We start from the raw sequence: 14,559 nt of genomic DNA, 5'->3' as shown, positions 1-14,559 counted from the left end.
TCTAGCAGTCTAAAGAATATCTTATTTATTTAGGACAAAAAATTATTTTTTCTTCCACTTTAAGATCCAGGATGCTGCCAGAGTACCTTTAAATCAAAAGTGGGCTCTGTGTCCTGTTCACAGTGTTTCTAAAAATTATGTAATTATATTAGTCCTTCCATCTTCTAATGGAATGAAGATGTGAAAGTTTTGTTTTGAAAATCCTGTGAAATCCAAGGGGTCACACTTGTGATGTAAATGTCATCTGTCCAAAGTGTGTGGAAAACTCCTAATAACAACCAGCTGCAGAAGTGAAGGGTGAGATAGTCAAAGTTGAGTTGAGTATTCATCGACATAAATTCCATTTAATAGGAAATGTGTGGTAGAATCTCCTAGAATAGCTGCTGCTTTGAACCATCAGATAACAGGACTTGAAGGACTACAGCATGGGGCTACCTTTAAGTGCTCTTAGGAAGAGATGAAGGAAATGCTGTGGTATATAGATGCAAAATCCCATACTCAAGGGAAGAGACAGGGAAGTGAATCAGGAATAACAAGACAGAGGACAAAAAGAAATTACATTTAACTATGTAAAACACAGCATTGCATTAGCTACAAGAATGCTAACTATAATCAGATACGACGCAGTCACTGTTTAATTTAATTTTGTGACACTGACAGCTCGTTACAGCACGAAATATGCTTCCTGATGAAGTGGTGCAAGAATAATGCCTAAACTGAATCCATTTTTAATTTTTCCTATTATGGAGTGCAAACAATCAACGCACCTGTTCTGCCTTTGCATTTTCACAGACGAAGGTCTCGTAAAACATAGCGAACTCTGGGGCATTGTCATTTACATCCAAAACCTTAATGAACACAGGGACACGGCTGCTTTGCTTTGGGTTGTCTGTAATGATAAAAAGGGATAAAAACAATACACTTCCTGACAGAGTTGTGGGAAAGAAAAGGATAGATTTAAGGGCTAAGTCCTTCAATACTTTACTGTAAGATAAAAAATATACAGTACTTCTGCAAGATGCTCTATTGACTTAAATAAAACTATGAGGTTGATCTTATGCAGACTTATGCATCTAAGTAAATTTATTCAGGTCCTGTGTGTGGACTACTTGTATGAATAAGGATGACTAGAAGTGGACACAAACTGGTAAAGCACTTTAAGCATAAAAAGTTATTATCTGTTGCTGTTATTAGAGAAGCTTTCTGACCTTTTGTGGATTGATCTTTGGTTGCTGCTGCTCTAGAGCTGACACTAAATGCATCATCGAAAGAACATAAGCCCCATGTAATAAGTTACTTCTCCCAAAGGAGTTCTATGAAGTCAGGGAAAAAAAAGGATGGACTAAAGTTTACTTGAAAATGTTTTGAGTTTCTACTATTTATGAAATTCAGTTTACTGCTTAAAAGTAGGTAAAAGCAATTAGGAAAATTATTGTGGTTTTGAGTCGACTTCTAAAACTGAAAAAAGACAGACTTATATTCTTTTGATGTATATAATTTAAAAATAAAACCAAAAATAGTCCCAAAACACAACTTATTTGAGTGAAAACAACATCACAACCTACAGGCTGACAATTATTTTATTGGTTTCTTTCCAGTTTCAGAATTGGCTTTAATAGGTTTGAATTACCCTCCATGTTACTATTTTTTACTGATTAGTAACAAATCATGAATGATATTCAAAGGCCAAATTATTCTAATAATAGTGGTGGATAAAAGATAACAACTGTTGAGGCTTTTATTTATTTAAAATCATTCACTGGAATAATTTTTCTAGAGTTGGGATTTTATTTTAACTTACCATACTTAATTATTCAGAATGTATGTATAGTATAGACTAGGATAGACAAAAGTCCACACAAGAATAAAGATATAAATTTCATATCTGTGCAATTGGCAATATCCAAGAGTCAAACTTAAATGTGCAGTTACTACTCATATTACATGTTTTTTGGTACAAACACAAGTTTTTGGGGGGTTTTTTTTGTTTAACTAACTGTGATTCCAAAACTTCTAAAATATCAGTATAGTAAATAGGAGAACTTCCATCAAAATATATCATTTGCAGTCACAAACAAATCTTTTTTAAGGATCTATCTAGCAGGAAATGTAGGCTCCAATATATTTATGCAGACTTCAAGCCTTATTGCTCTTTCTTTTCTCCCTCAGAACCATTTCCATTAATGAATAAGAGTTGACTAATTTCTCCTTGCTGTCACTTAACTGTTATTGGGCTCTCCAGCAAGAAGCAGACAGCTCCCTCTTCCTGTAAACAACACTCCTTAGTTACGCATGTGGTTTCTGTCAAGTCACAGATGGAAATCCTAAATTTCTTCTGATCATGGCCTTGAAGTTCTTTCTGAAGTGCAAAATCCAGCCTGCCCTTTTTAATTCAAGGGTAGAGAGTTTGTTTGATTTAAAGCACTTCAAAGTTCCATTAAGAAGGTAGAATGATCAGCTGTAAATTGGAAGGTGTGGGTCCTATTTGCAATGATAAAAGTTCTCTTGGTAGAGTCACTGCTGTCCCAAGTGAAACCACAAGCATATAGATATTCAATTTTTTTTTCCCAGTGTAAAAATAGCCACTCCAGGGCTTGGGACAGAAATTACATAAACTGGTATTAGTGATTCAAATCTGTAACACAACAAAAGTTCAGTGCATGTAAACTGCTTTCAATATGGCCAAAACAGTTTACGATAAACCTGGACAGATCTTGTATCAGACTTAACTGATTTAGGTTAAATTATTTTATTGAATTTTTGTCCCAGATCCTCTCCAGAACTCATAGTCCCTCAGCATCCCAGGATGCTCCTCCCCCATGAATCTCCTTGGGCTAGCTGTGGTCCAGACTGGCCCAGGAGGTGTGCTCTAGAGTGTCCCCCCCCCCAAAGCTTCTGGCCTGATCCACTGCAGGCATATGGCTACATTTCCAGAATCAAAAAGTGAATGTTTATTCACTTGCTTATTGGTGAACTTGCTTATCAGCTTAAATTAACCTGTGAAGGTTGAATCAATACAGCCTGGGGCTTTTTGATGGTCCGTACTTAGCCCAGGAAAAAAATAACTTGGGGACAAACAGAATTCAGCCACTCCTGGGAGAATTTCTTCTGAGAGATTGAATATCTATATATGTTGTGGCTTCTCTGAGGAGGGTACAAAGTTCTCCAGCTTCACCTCTCTTCACCCCTCACTCCCAGGAAGACAATATGTTGCTCCTCTCAGGGAGCAACTCATGCCCCCTTCACGATCTCCATATTATGCTGCAGGTAAACACAGGCTGACCATGGGCAGTCTGGGTCAGCCAGTCAGCTGCCCTATGCACTGAAGACATCTGTCACCAGGCACACTAAGGAAGCCTTCAGAGCAAGCTGAGATTTTGTGCACAAGGCTCTCCATGTTGTTTTACAGTGTCAATACTGCAACCTCTCTGCTTTTCAGGGCCTCAGCATTTGAATGTCTGTACATACAGGTCTGGGTAAGTTTTTCTACCAGGTGAAGACACTTAGAAGAATTCTCCCAGATAATCTGACTCTGTGTGTAGCCTTTTTCTGTGACTTCAGATAAGTTATTAATGTCTGATGTTTCAAAAACTTAGATATTTAGAGTATTAATTGAGATGCCCAGAGCCTGAGCCTGAAGCTGCTACCAACTTTACTTGGAGATGTGTATGTGGTGTGCTTTGAAAAACAGGCCTAAAGCAAGCATCTCAAGAGAAACACTGAAAAATGGAAGTGCCCCAAGTCTGGGCATGCCTATATTGTTTCCATACAGCACTTAGGACACCATTATGAATCATGTGCTGCCACTCACTCCCTCTCCACCCTGTACCATATGTTGAAGAAATGAAATGTATCTGTTGTTAGTAGCACCCAGCATGAGCCAGTAGACAAGCCTGAGATTGAGGACCAGAAGGTGATACTGCGTGCACTCTGTGTGAATGTCAAACAACAGTTACATTACATTAGCATGCATGGAGTGGGCATGCTGTGCTTCACTACAGTGCTCTCATGAATGGCTGGAGGTACTGTAACCTTAGTGCTTATTTTATATATTTGTCAAAATTACTCTGTTTCTCAATTTTGTTTCCAGTGGATGACAATATTCACCATTGTAATATGCTTTTATTTACAAGCTTTCTGTTTTATGGTTATTATTGTTAAAGGCAGTACACTTCAGTGATATGTGCTTTCATATTCTAATATTCAGTATTTTCTTTAGTGTAGGAAAATGACATGCATATAAAATTTAATGGAGTGGTTCAGCATTGAGAGCAATTGCTGATTTGCTCAAGCTTGTGTGGAAGGGAGAGGGGGGTCAGAGCTAAGCTTTCATTTAGTTCAGTTTAGCCTAGCTTGGGCCAGAAGAAATATGTGTCATCTTATGACAGAAATTAGTCTGGGACAATGATACCATCCAGCCTGGAAGTGTGACTTGTGAAGAAGTTTGCTGCTATCATACAAAATTTAGCCTAGCAAAGATGGATCCTATCCTAGGCAAAGCCTTGCTTTTGACTGGAAAAATTTAGTCAAAAGGACAAAGTTGCTTGAGGCGGATGATGAAGTAAACTTAGCAGCTTGGAAACTCAGTCTAGACAAAGGCTTTTTTTAATTTTGAATTTACTTTAGTTGGGGATAAATTGTTATTGAGCTACTCTAAGAATTTCTGTACTGTGTAGTAATTCAGTTCCTACACAACCTACATTTTTACAAAAGGTATATTTCCCACTTTTTCAAAATACTTTTAGTTGTGTTTTTTTTTAAGTTCTTTCTTATGCAGAGTATTTGAGTCTACAACAAACAATTCGGCCACAGCAGACCACTGTGGGAGAACTTCAGAAGATTCAAAAGGAATATGAATAGGGAGGCTCAACTGGCAAAAGTATTTTGTATCCTGCAAGATTTCTGTAAGCACTGTTTTATGTAAATTTCAGCTCATGACTATCCTTTAGTATCCTATCCCACTACGATAGTCAAGCTGTGTTATGTCAGGTAATTTTCATTTTAAAAGAGGCCTGATACAGAATAAAGAAGAGAAAGAGTGGAGAATTCATTATCTTCTTTTGTATCTTAAGGGTTGAATGACCTGCTGTATATCCACACACCTTCCACATACCTATGAGAAAATAGGACCTAGAATTCTCTCATACCAAGTTTTTAAAAAGGAGTGCCCTGAGACTCTCTACCAGCATCCAAACTATTGAACATTTTTATAACATATTACCCTAATATATCCATTGTACTATGCCACAAAATCATATCCAACCCAATATAGGGGGAGGCAAGGCCAAAGAAATTATTAGAACTGCACCCACTCATGCCAGTGTTTTCAGCATGCCTCGAAAGGAAGATGAGAGAGGTCTCTGTTGTAGTTAATATGTAATTAGAGGGGATTTTTTGTTGATGATACCTAACTAACATAAGCCTTGTATATCTTCTGGGATATATTGCTCCTAAAACAACTAATTTCATCATCAGGTGGACTCCTAAGTGTGCTTGTAAATTAGGAAGGAAAGCAATGTTTTATTAGCCATGGCTGGGAATTTCAAAGGAGATTAAGGGAGTTAGATACCTAATTCCCACTGATTTTTAATTTAATCTGGGTACCTAACTCTACTTCACTGTACTTGAAAATTCCCAAGCTGCACAATACAGTTGGATTTAGCCATTTGTGACTTGTGAGCTGTATACAACATTTTAAGTCAGCATATTGTATCCTAATTAAACAACAGCTAGGAGCATTTTTCCTGTCTGATTGATTTGGAAACACAATAGTGTCAAGTTTCTTCCTGTTTAGATATGAAAATAATCTCTTTGTAAATTGTGAGCCTAAAAAAAAGAAAAACACAGAGCATCTTTTTCAGTGTTTCCCCTTCTTGATTAGTATTGAGCAGGTCCATCCATATAGCCTGACATCTTACCAGCCATCCTTTACACACTCTCAGGCAGAAGCCTAAATTCATTACATCAGGAATAGTGGTGGTATTTAGGTTTGACTTACTGATCTCTGCTGCTATTATTGTAATGTTGTGCCACAGCACTGTTTCCCGGTCGAGGGGTTTTGAAGTAAATATTGAACCGTTTCCAGAATTGATGTTGAATACTCTGTCCATATCAGTATGCCGATCTACAGAATACCTGAAAATACAGAGATAGTGTTTAGAAAAGAGTTTTCAGTTTAATATCTGTTTTTAAACAATTTCCTAAGACTAAACAACATACAGCTAGTAAGTCAGTTGCCTAATTTTTAGTACAGACTTTGGCATCTTGATATATTCCTACAAAGAACTCTGTTCTGCGCTGTTGAGTAATGACATATTGGAGGGTTTGATTTAGAAGGTGGGGCGCTGTTACTGAATAAATGAATTGCTGCATAATTTACATACTTTTGAGAAGCATCAAAGATTTGCCTTTTAGTGAAAAATGTGGAGTCTGCATCTTGAAAGATATGACATTTATTTTAAGGCTGAGTTGAGTTTCCCATTACAAATCCCTCTTCTCATGGTTTGATATCTCAGCTCTGCCCAATCTGTTTTGATATAAAATTTGGCAGCTCAGGTGCAATTTTTCTTTCACCCCAGTGGTATTGGGTTTTGGAAAAGCAAAATAAAAAAAAAACGCACAAAACTGAGATCAGTATAGCTGATTTATCGTTCCATGGCTAATACTATGTAAAAGTGTGTTGTAGCATATTAAAGTGTAATTTAACTTGTTCTTCTCTGCTTCATAATATCTAGAGATGGATCTGAACACTAATAAGGTTTGAGGAACCTCAGAATCTAAATATGGATTTTTATTTCTTATCTGACCTCTCTCTCTCTCTTATGCTGCGCTAAATCTGAACTTTAAAGCCAAATAGCTCCAATTCTTGGAAGGAGTTTTGATAACAAGATTCAAATGTGGTTACTTAACTCTATACATTGCTAAAATAGAATTGCCACATAATAAAGATAGGGTGTAAATACTCTTCCCGTATTGAGAGAGAAGAATTAGATTCTTGCTCTGGGTTTAATTGTGAGCTAATCTGCATGTCTGGAGCATACATAAGGCTTTGCTTACTCTCCTCTGTGATTTCCTTGCAGGTCATAACAATGTGGAGGAGAAGCAACCACTGCTGTGTTCCTATGCTGGAGAGTTGGTAAGGAGAGGAAAAAGCAGTGCCTGGTGGAGCCCACATGCTGAGGGTAGAAAGCTGCACCAGAAATATGACTGAAGATTACTTCTCTGAGAGAGCAAAGGTAAAAGGAGGAACTGCCTTGATTTAATTTCTGCTCTATTCCTAGGGCAGCTTAACTAGGTGCTTGCTGCCCATTACTCAGGACATGTTCAAGGTGCCAGTCCAGCTGATGTGTGAACTTCTCATTTATCTCAGCAGAAAATCCAAACACAAAGAAAGAGCAGAATGAAAGAGTCCAGTTCAACCATGCGAGTCTGAGGGGAAAAGTTGTTGCCTCATGGCTTATACTGAGTCTGAAAAGCCAAAAATAGTCTGACACTCGCATGAACTTGTGCATGATTTACTATTTGGTAATTTTTTATCATGGAAAAAGATAATGTAGACCTATCTCTTGATCCGCTGTTTAATACACATCTGATTTTTAGCTTGCCTTATCTTTTGAGTCCAAGCCAAAAACCATGCAGTGATTATTACATTCCAATTCTTGAAAAAAAGGTGAAACGGATATTTAAACGTATAGGCCAGATTAAGGTAAAAACAGCCAGCTGTAAGTAAACTAAAGCATACCCCCTCTTTCCCCTTGTTCCCTGGTGGCTGATTTGACAGTCCATTATATGGTTACTGTTACCTGAGCAATCACAGAAATGCCTCTTCAATTCCAGGAGCAAGTTAGTGGCATAATCATACCATATTTCACAGTGTGTAAGTTGAGGGTTGAACTGCAAAAAATATACCCTTATATTTCCACCTCAACACTGTATCAATATTTCAGCCGGACCCTGTGCCAGCATCCTACCACATGGGGAGGTGGTGTGCTGGAGGGCTCTGGGGAAATTGGATAGGGCCCCTGGGGCCTCGGGCAGCACAAGGCCTGGGGGGCGCTGCCACTGCAGAGGGAAGGACTGACCTCCACCCCCCCAGCAGCTCCGGGGCTGCCTAGCCTGCCAGCACCTCACTGCCCAGCCACAAGAGAGGCAAACAGGCTCCACCAAAAGCAGGATTGGGCCCTCATCACTTATGCCTTCAGCGGCTCCTGCAGCCCACAGAACGCCTGGCACTGCCTGGGAAGGGGCTGTCTTGCTCCATGGGCAGTGTTCAGGGAAGGAGTGGCAGGAGATGGCAGCAGGGATGGCATATGAGGTGCTGAAAGCCCAGACAGCACCTGCCTCCCCCCTGCTAATGCCCAACACTGCTAGCTGCCCCCCCTGCCCTGCCTGACATCCCGTGCTGGCCATGGAACAAGGGGGCCACTTCCCAGATGGTGCCAGGCACTGTGGGCTGCAGGAGCCGTATGAAGGCAGAAGTGGTGAGGGGCTCAATCATGCTCTTGGCAGAGCCAGCTTGCCTGTCCCATTGCCAGAAGATGAGCTGTCACTGGTCTGTACACCCTATGAGCTGCAGGAGAGGGCAGTCCTTTCTCCCACGGTGGCAACACCCACTGGACCGGGTTGGGCAGGCTGCCAGGGGGCAGGTGTTGCCCAAGCTTGGAAGCGCCCTATCCAACTCTCTCACAAGCTTGTCTGGGCTTCCAGCACCTCACACGCCTTTCCTGCCACCTTCTCCTGCTGTCACAGTACCCAGCCACCTTCCTTCCACACCCCCCACCCCAGCTAGGCAGGGTTAACTTATACACGGGATCTATGAAAATCCTAATGTTTTTGAGCGAAAATATGGTGTTGACTTATAATTCGTACACTTGTACACCGTAAAATACAGTACTTGCTTTTGAGAGTGCCACTGTGTTCCCTAGCTCGGTGCAGGAGAGTGTGTAGTACGTAGTTGTAGAATTGCTTCAAACTTTTCCACTCAGCAGTTTTCCATCAGAAAAATGGAATATTGTCACAGTTCAAAAGTTTTATGAAAACCCTTTGACTTACACTCAGGAACATGCTAAGTCTTTTATCTGAAATGTTTTGGAATTTCTAAGCTTTGGAAGCTTAGATTTTTCATTCCTGGTTGGAACAAAGCCAAATTTGGAATATCAGCCTCTTCAATGAAATTGAATTTCTCTTTTCCAGTCAGCTCTAGTAACACTTATGCCTTTACACAGCAAGCTATTTAGGTATGTGTCTAGCTTTAATAGTCCATTATATATATATATATATATATATATATATATATATTTATCATGTGATTGCTTATGGTTAAAATTAGGGGTTGTTGAATTGGGGAGATAGTGCCTTGAGATGCCATGGTCATTTACTCTGGAAAAGTCTCACAATTTAATTCTGCATGTGATGAATCACCCTTTCCTTGAGCTTTTTTAAACCTTATCACAGCTATAACATTGAAGTTTCCTTGTTAAAAATATTTATTATTTAAGAATGCAAGTTGTCATGTGTCTCTGTAAACATTAGGTCATCTGTACAGCACAAAGTTAAACTCAATAAAGCAATACAAGTGAACAGAATCTTGATGCAGTATTAATTTTGTTTTTTCATATTCCAGAGAAAATACACACAAGATCAGTACAGTTAAAAGCATATTCTAATTATATTATTAACCCTGGCCTAGAAGAATAATTTTAATAAGATACATTGTAATTTCTGTCTCTCCATTTATATAATCCCAAGTCTCTTTTCATCAAGACCTGCTAATTATGTTGAACTAATGGCGATTCTGACTTAATGGATAGCCTACCAAGAATTAAGCAGACAACATCAAACTCATTTTTACATTTCTTTAATGAAATTACTGGTGCATATATGTCAGTTTTCTGGACTTTATCCCTTTCCAACCCTGTGAAATTGAGAAACTAGGAAGTTAATTATATATCTTTCTGCACAGAATATAAGAAAGAGAAGTTAATACATGCAAGTATGTCGTCAGTAAAATACACAAACAAAATTAAGTCTTACATTTGCTTGAAGATCATTTTCTTTTGGGATTCTGTAGATAAATCAAATCACAGCAGGGAGGTAGTTCCAATGAATGATGAACTACATTATGCCACTGAGGAATTAACGCAGCAAAACAAGCCAACTAGATAGTTCAAAAGGATCTAATACACAATATAATATTGCCAAAAGAAGCATAATTTTTCTTTTCTTTTTTTTTAATGTGGGAAAAGATTCAGAGATTCAAAATATTTCCTCTGTTTATATTAAATGCAAGCATTTCACAAGATTTTTTTTTTCACTATCACAATTGGATAACTATTCATCACTATATTTATGTGAGCTGTTTTTTTTATATTTGTTTATCTATACACCTATCAACTGTATAATGTACCCTTTCTTACTGCTATTTTACAGTTAATAAACCTTTTCTGTAAGGTCTGGACTGAAGAAATGCAGCTTCACTGATATGTAACTGGTGATCAATTCACTCATGGCTATGGCAGATATTTCAGCAAAGTCTACGTCTTAACCTTCTCCATTCATGCATTGCAATATTCAGCAGCCTGCTGTTTAATGCAACCACAAGTCAAGGAGATTTGTGGGTCAGGAAGGGACATATTTGTGAATTGTTCATAATGTAATTTCATAATGATATTGTAAAGGATTCTTTAACAGAAGATCAAAGTGACTTCCATCTACAAGAGTTAGGGCCCAGCTTATTTAAAAAGAAAAATCCCCACTCGAGAAGAAAAATGGAAAGTTTTCATGGTACCATTAAGTATCTAAAGATTTTATCTCTTACTGTCAAGTTAAATTGACAAGTGAATGTCATGTCATACATATACAGTAAGTGACAAGTCATACATATATGGTCTAATTGCATAATTCCCCAAGCTCAGAGTGAAAATCAGATCTAGCATTTACAAGTGTAATGGAAAAAAATCACCCTGTCAAGAAGACGTAGCCTCTACCTGTCCTCCTAATGCTGGGAGATGCCCAAGAGAGAAGCACCATAAAAGCCCATTTAAGAATCCATTTTGTTGGAGACCTACATCTCATTGGTTCCTTACTTGGCTTCCTTTCTTCCCTCTTGTTCCTTTCCCTGCTAAATCATACTAACCACTGTCAACCACTCTGTAATTTTAAGTGGTTCCCTTTAAAATTACTACTCACTGTCATATTTGAATATAATATTACCAGGACTGGATTCTTTGCTGGTATGAGATTATTTCCTTAGTATAGGTTGTGTTCCATCTGTTATGTAAGGGTGATATCATAAGTTGGTTTACATGGCTTTGGTCAAAATACAAAATCCAATCAAGTCTTTATAAAAAATACCAATTAGCTATGCCAGCATGTCAATTAGTGTGATACAGGACATGAGCACTATTCAATACCATTCCATCATCATACAGTTAACTGAAGAAAGATTATTTTTTTGTAGAGTGTTTGTTTTCTGGTTTTGCTTTGTCATCTTGTTCTTAGAAGAAATTGTAGTATATGGTCTATGGCAGAAAACTATTTTCATAGTTAAAATAAAGAAAAGGAAGCCATCTTGACATTAGATTATTGTAATCTGACACTAGATTATTATTTTACTCTACTTCTATTACAGTATTTGTTATTTTATTGTAAGAACACTTAGGAGATCTAGTTGATGGACCAGGACAGCACTGTGCTGTACAAGGGTGTGGTCTCTGCCAGAAGAGTTTAGTATCAGTGAAACAGCAATGAAAATATTTACCTATTTCATATGGTGGGATTTGATGTTAACACTTGTTTTCTCTAAAACACCTTGAGATACCTTAGTAGAAGATAGTTGGTGAAGAGGAAAGTATTAAAGGTAAGCTTTTATTTTATATACTCTGTCTTTTTTCAACCTTCCTCTTTTTTAGCCTCATTTCTCCATATTTTAGGCAAGCTTTCAGTGCTCCCACCCAAAAATTCTATAAAATCAAGCATTACTTTATTTTTATACTGCTGATAATTTCTTACTACAGCAAGTAACTACATAGCATATTTCTCATTTCCTTTTCCTAATTGTTGGTCTGTTGTAATGCATTGATTAAAGTGATTCATTTATTCTAAATTTTTTACCTGTGCTGCTCCAAAAACCTGGAGTAATCAAGCAGGTTTCTTTTGTTTGTTTCTTTTGGGTTTTTTTTCTTACTATACAGGGCTTTTCTTAGAAAGATCTACACAACACAGCAGGGTTGTTTATATTCCTGCATATCACTTGTGAAGTCATTTAAAACAGGGACTCGGCTTTAATTACTCGGAACTTCAAATTGCCTTTAAGAATAGATAAGTGCCTAGTGACATACATAATTTACAAAGTCTGTGAGCTGGATTGTACTCTCATTTGCACCAGTGAGTAATTCCATTGAAGTCAGTGGAGTTATACCAGTACCAATGAGATCAGAGTCAGTAGGTGTATACATATATCTAAGTTGGTAAACATAGCAGTTATCTTTTAAAAAATCAGTTCTTCCATCTTAAAACTGGGAAATGTGACGCCGGTATTTTTTAAAGCTTTTCCATGCACTAACTAATGTACTTAATGTCTATAGAGTAATGAAATAATGCTAAATGCAAAAATATTTGAAATGCAAATCAACTTGTATAATACACATGCACAAACACTCTTGTGTATATATTTAACTTATGCAATACATAAGCATATATGCATGTATCTAAAAATGATTTCATTGTTAAAGACAATGGGGAGGGGTTGTGTGCAGGTGCCTGAATATAGACAAAAATAAAGCATGAGAAAGATAAGAGTATGAGCTGAAATGGTGTATGCTTACTTGACAGGATTCTTGGCACCATCAGGATCTTGAGCTGACACTGTTCCTATAACGCTGTTTATCTGAGCATCTTCTTTAACTTCTATTATGTATGCTGGTCTGCTGAACACTGGTGGCTCGTCCACATCCTCCACCAAAATTCTAACTGTAGCAGAGTCCTTGAATGGCCCCAAGTAGAGGAATCGTGGTTCTACATGAGTATTGGTAGCTTCCACTTTCAGAGTATACAGCCTTTTCTTTTCAAAATCTAAAGCCTTGGAAAGTAAATGAGTTGCAAGACACTAATCAGTGAGAAGTTTCTGGGGACTGACCATTTAAAACTAATTTAAGTAGCATCTTGACATGCCAAATGAACTGGTGATGTGTTGGAGGGGTCTTTGTGAGCTAATAGGAACCCCTAATAAATAAGATAGGGAGGATTGGCATAGATAAGATTATCCTGATGCTGAGGGAATAGGGGTGGCCAACTTGCTCTACGCATGCCACAAGAGGCCCAGGAAGCCTCTGTGTGTTGCACCCAGCAGATTGGCAAGGGGACAGGCAGCACAGTGGCAGATAGGACAGGGAGCAGAAAGCAGAGCAGCAAATCAGGCAAGAAGTGGATTGCAGGAAGCAGACAGCAAAACAGAAGATTAGGCAAGGAGCAAAAAACTACAGCAGCAGATTGGGCATGGAAAGGAGACTGGAGAGGCACACAGGGAGAGTGCAGGGCTAGTCTGTGACATGCCTGCCAAAAAAGTTGCCCCGACTGTAATAGGGAACTTGAATTTACAAGAGAGGACATCTATTAATGTGGCTTATACTGAGCAAATGGCTTCACTGGCAGTGTACCAGATTTTGCCAACTGTCAAGGTATTTCCAAAACAAATCCAGAAGACAAATGTGCATGACCCCAACACAAACATGGGCACAGGCACAGGAAAAGCCTTCAGCTTTGTGGTCTGGATCCAGCGGCTCTGTGGGCCAGATAAGGCCTAAGGGTTATATATGTCCCTGAGGCCACTGGCACACATTACAGTTATCATGTGATTTAGGTGGTAAACATAAATAATTTGGTGTGCCATAAATAGAAAAAATGCTACGTGTGGCCAAGTTACAGCATAATAAAATGGCAAACCACCCACAAAGATATTCAGAACTTATTTGTGGCTTGTTTATATGGCTCCATAAATTGAATATGTAGCACAGCAGGACCCAGGGCTGTCCTAGGGCTGAGGCCTACAATCAGATGATTGTCAGCCCCTGCCCTGGACAACCCAGGTCTGGAACTGACTTGGGGTTGGCAGGGAGCCCTGGGTCTAGAACAGAGCTGACCCCTAGTCTGGATGGTTGATCACATTAGTGTAGTTAAGGCATACCATTTTCTGTGGTTGGAATAGTCTCAACATATTTATTGCCTGCCCCATTTGCCCTTAGTCCTCTAGGCCCCAGACTGAAGGATTGTGTCATTACAGGAGATACTTTTTTAGTTATGAGATATCCATTCTTGAAAACAAATATTGTCATAGTGTCCAAAGTAAGTTAGAGGGGAGGTATCCATTAAAGTATTGTGTTGTGATAGAGTATGACTACATCAAATGATCCTCATGCCCTTTTGTAAGGAAAGAAGGAGCAACTTTTTGGATTGAGCATACAAGCATACTTTGAGCAACTTAGGCAGGCAGCAGTCACCACAGCAACAGTGACAGCAAAGTTGGTGTCAGAAGCAGACAAATAACATGAACAGAAATAGAGT

The 14,559-nt window shown here is 38.6% G+C and overlaps 1 protein-coding gene across 1 annotated transcript in view; it reads right to left on the bottom strand.

Moving 5' to 3' along the window:
* The window catches only part of LOC149864446 (cadherin-6), a 131,780-nt gene that overhangs the window by 11,734 nt on the left and 105,487 nt on the right, over positions 1-14,559 (bottom strand). Inside the window, exons 7-9 of the mRNA XM_090049952.1 lie at positions 12,825-13,078; positions 5,999-6,135; positions 768-889 (exon numbers count right to left, since the gene is read on the bottom strand). Coding sequence (XP_089906078.1) covers positions 768-889; positions 5,999-6,135; positions 12,825-13,078 — 513 coding nt within the window. The remainder of the gene's footprint in view (positions 1-767; positions 890-5,998; positions 6,136-12,824; positions 13,079-14,559) is intronic.

The sequence above is a fragment of the Crocodylus siamensis genome, chromosome 5, assembly GCF_052110815.1.
Source record: "Crocodylus siamensis isolate JL-2025a chromosome 5, ASM5211081v1, whole genome shotgun sequence".
Classification (NCBI taxonomy): Eukaryota; Metazoa; Chordata; order Crocodylia; family Crocodylidae; genus Crocodylus; species Crocodylus siamensis.
Note: the sequence above shows the minus strand (reverse complement) of the source record. Positions and strands in the feature narration are given on the sequence as shown.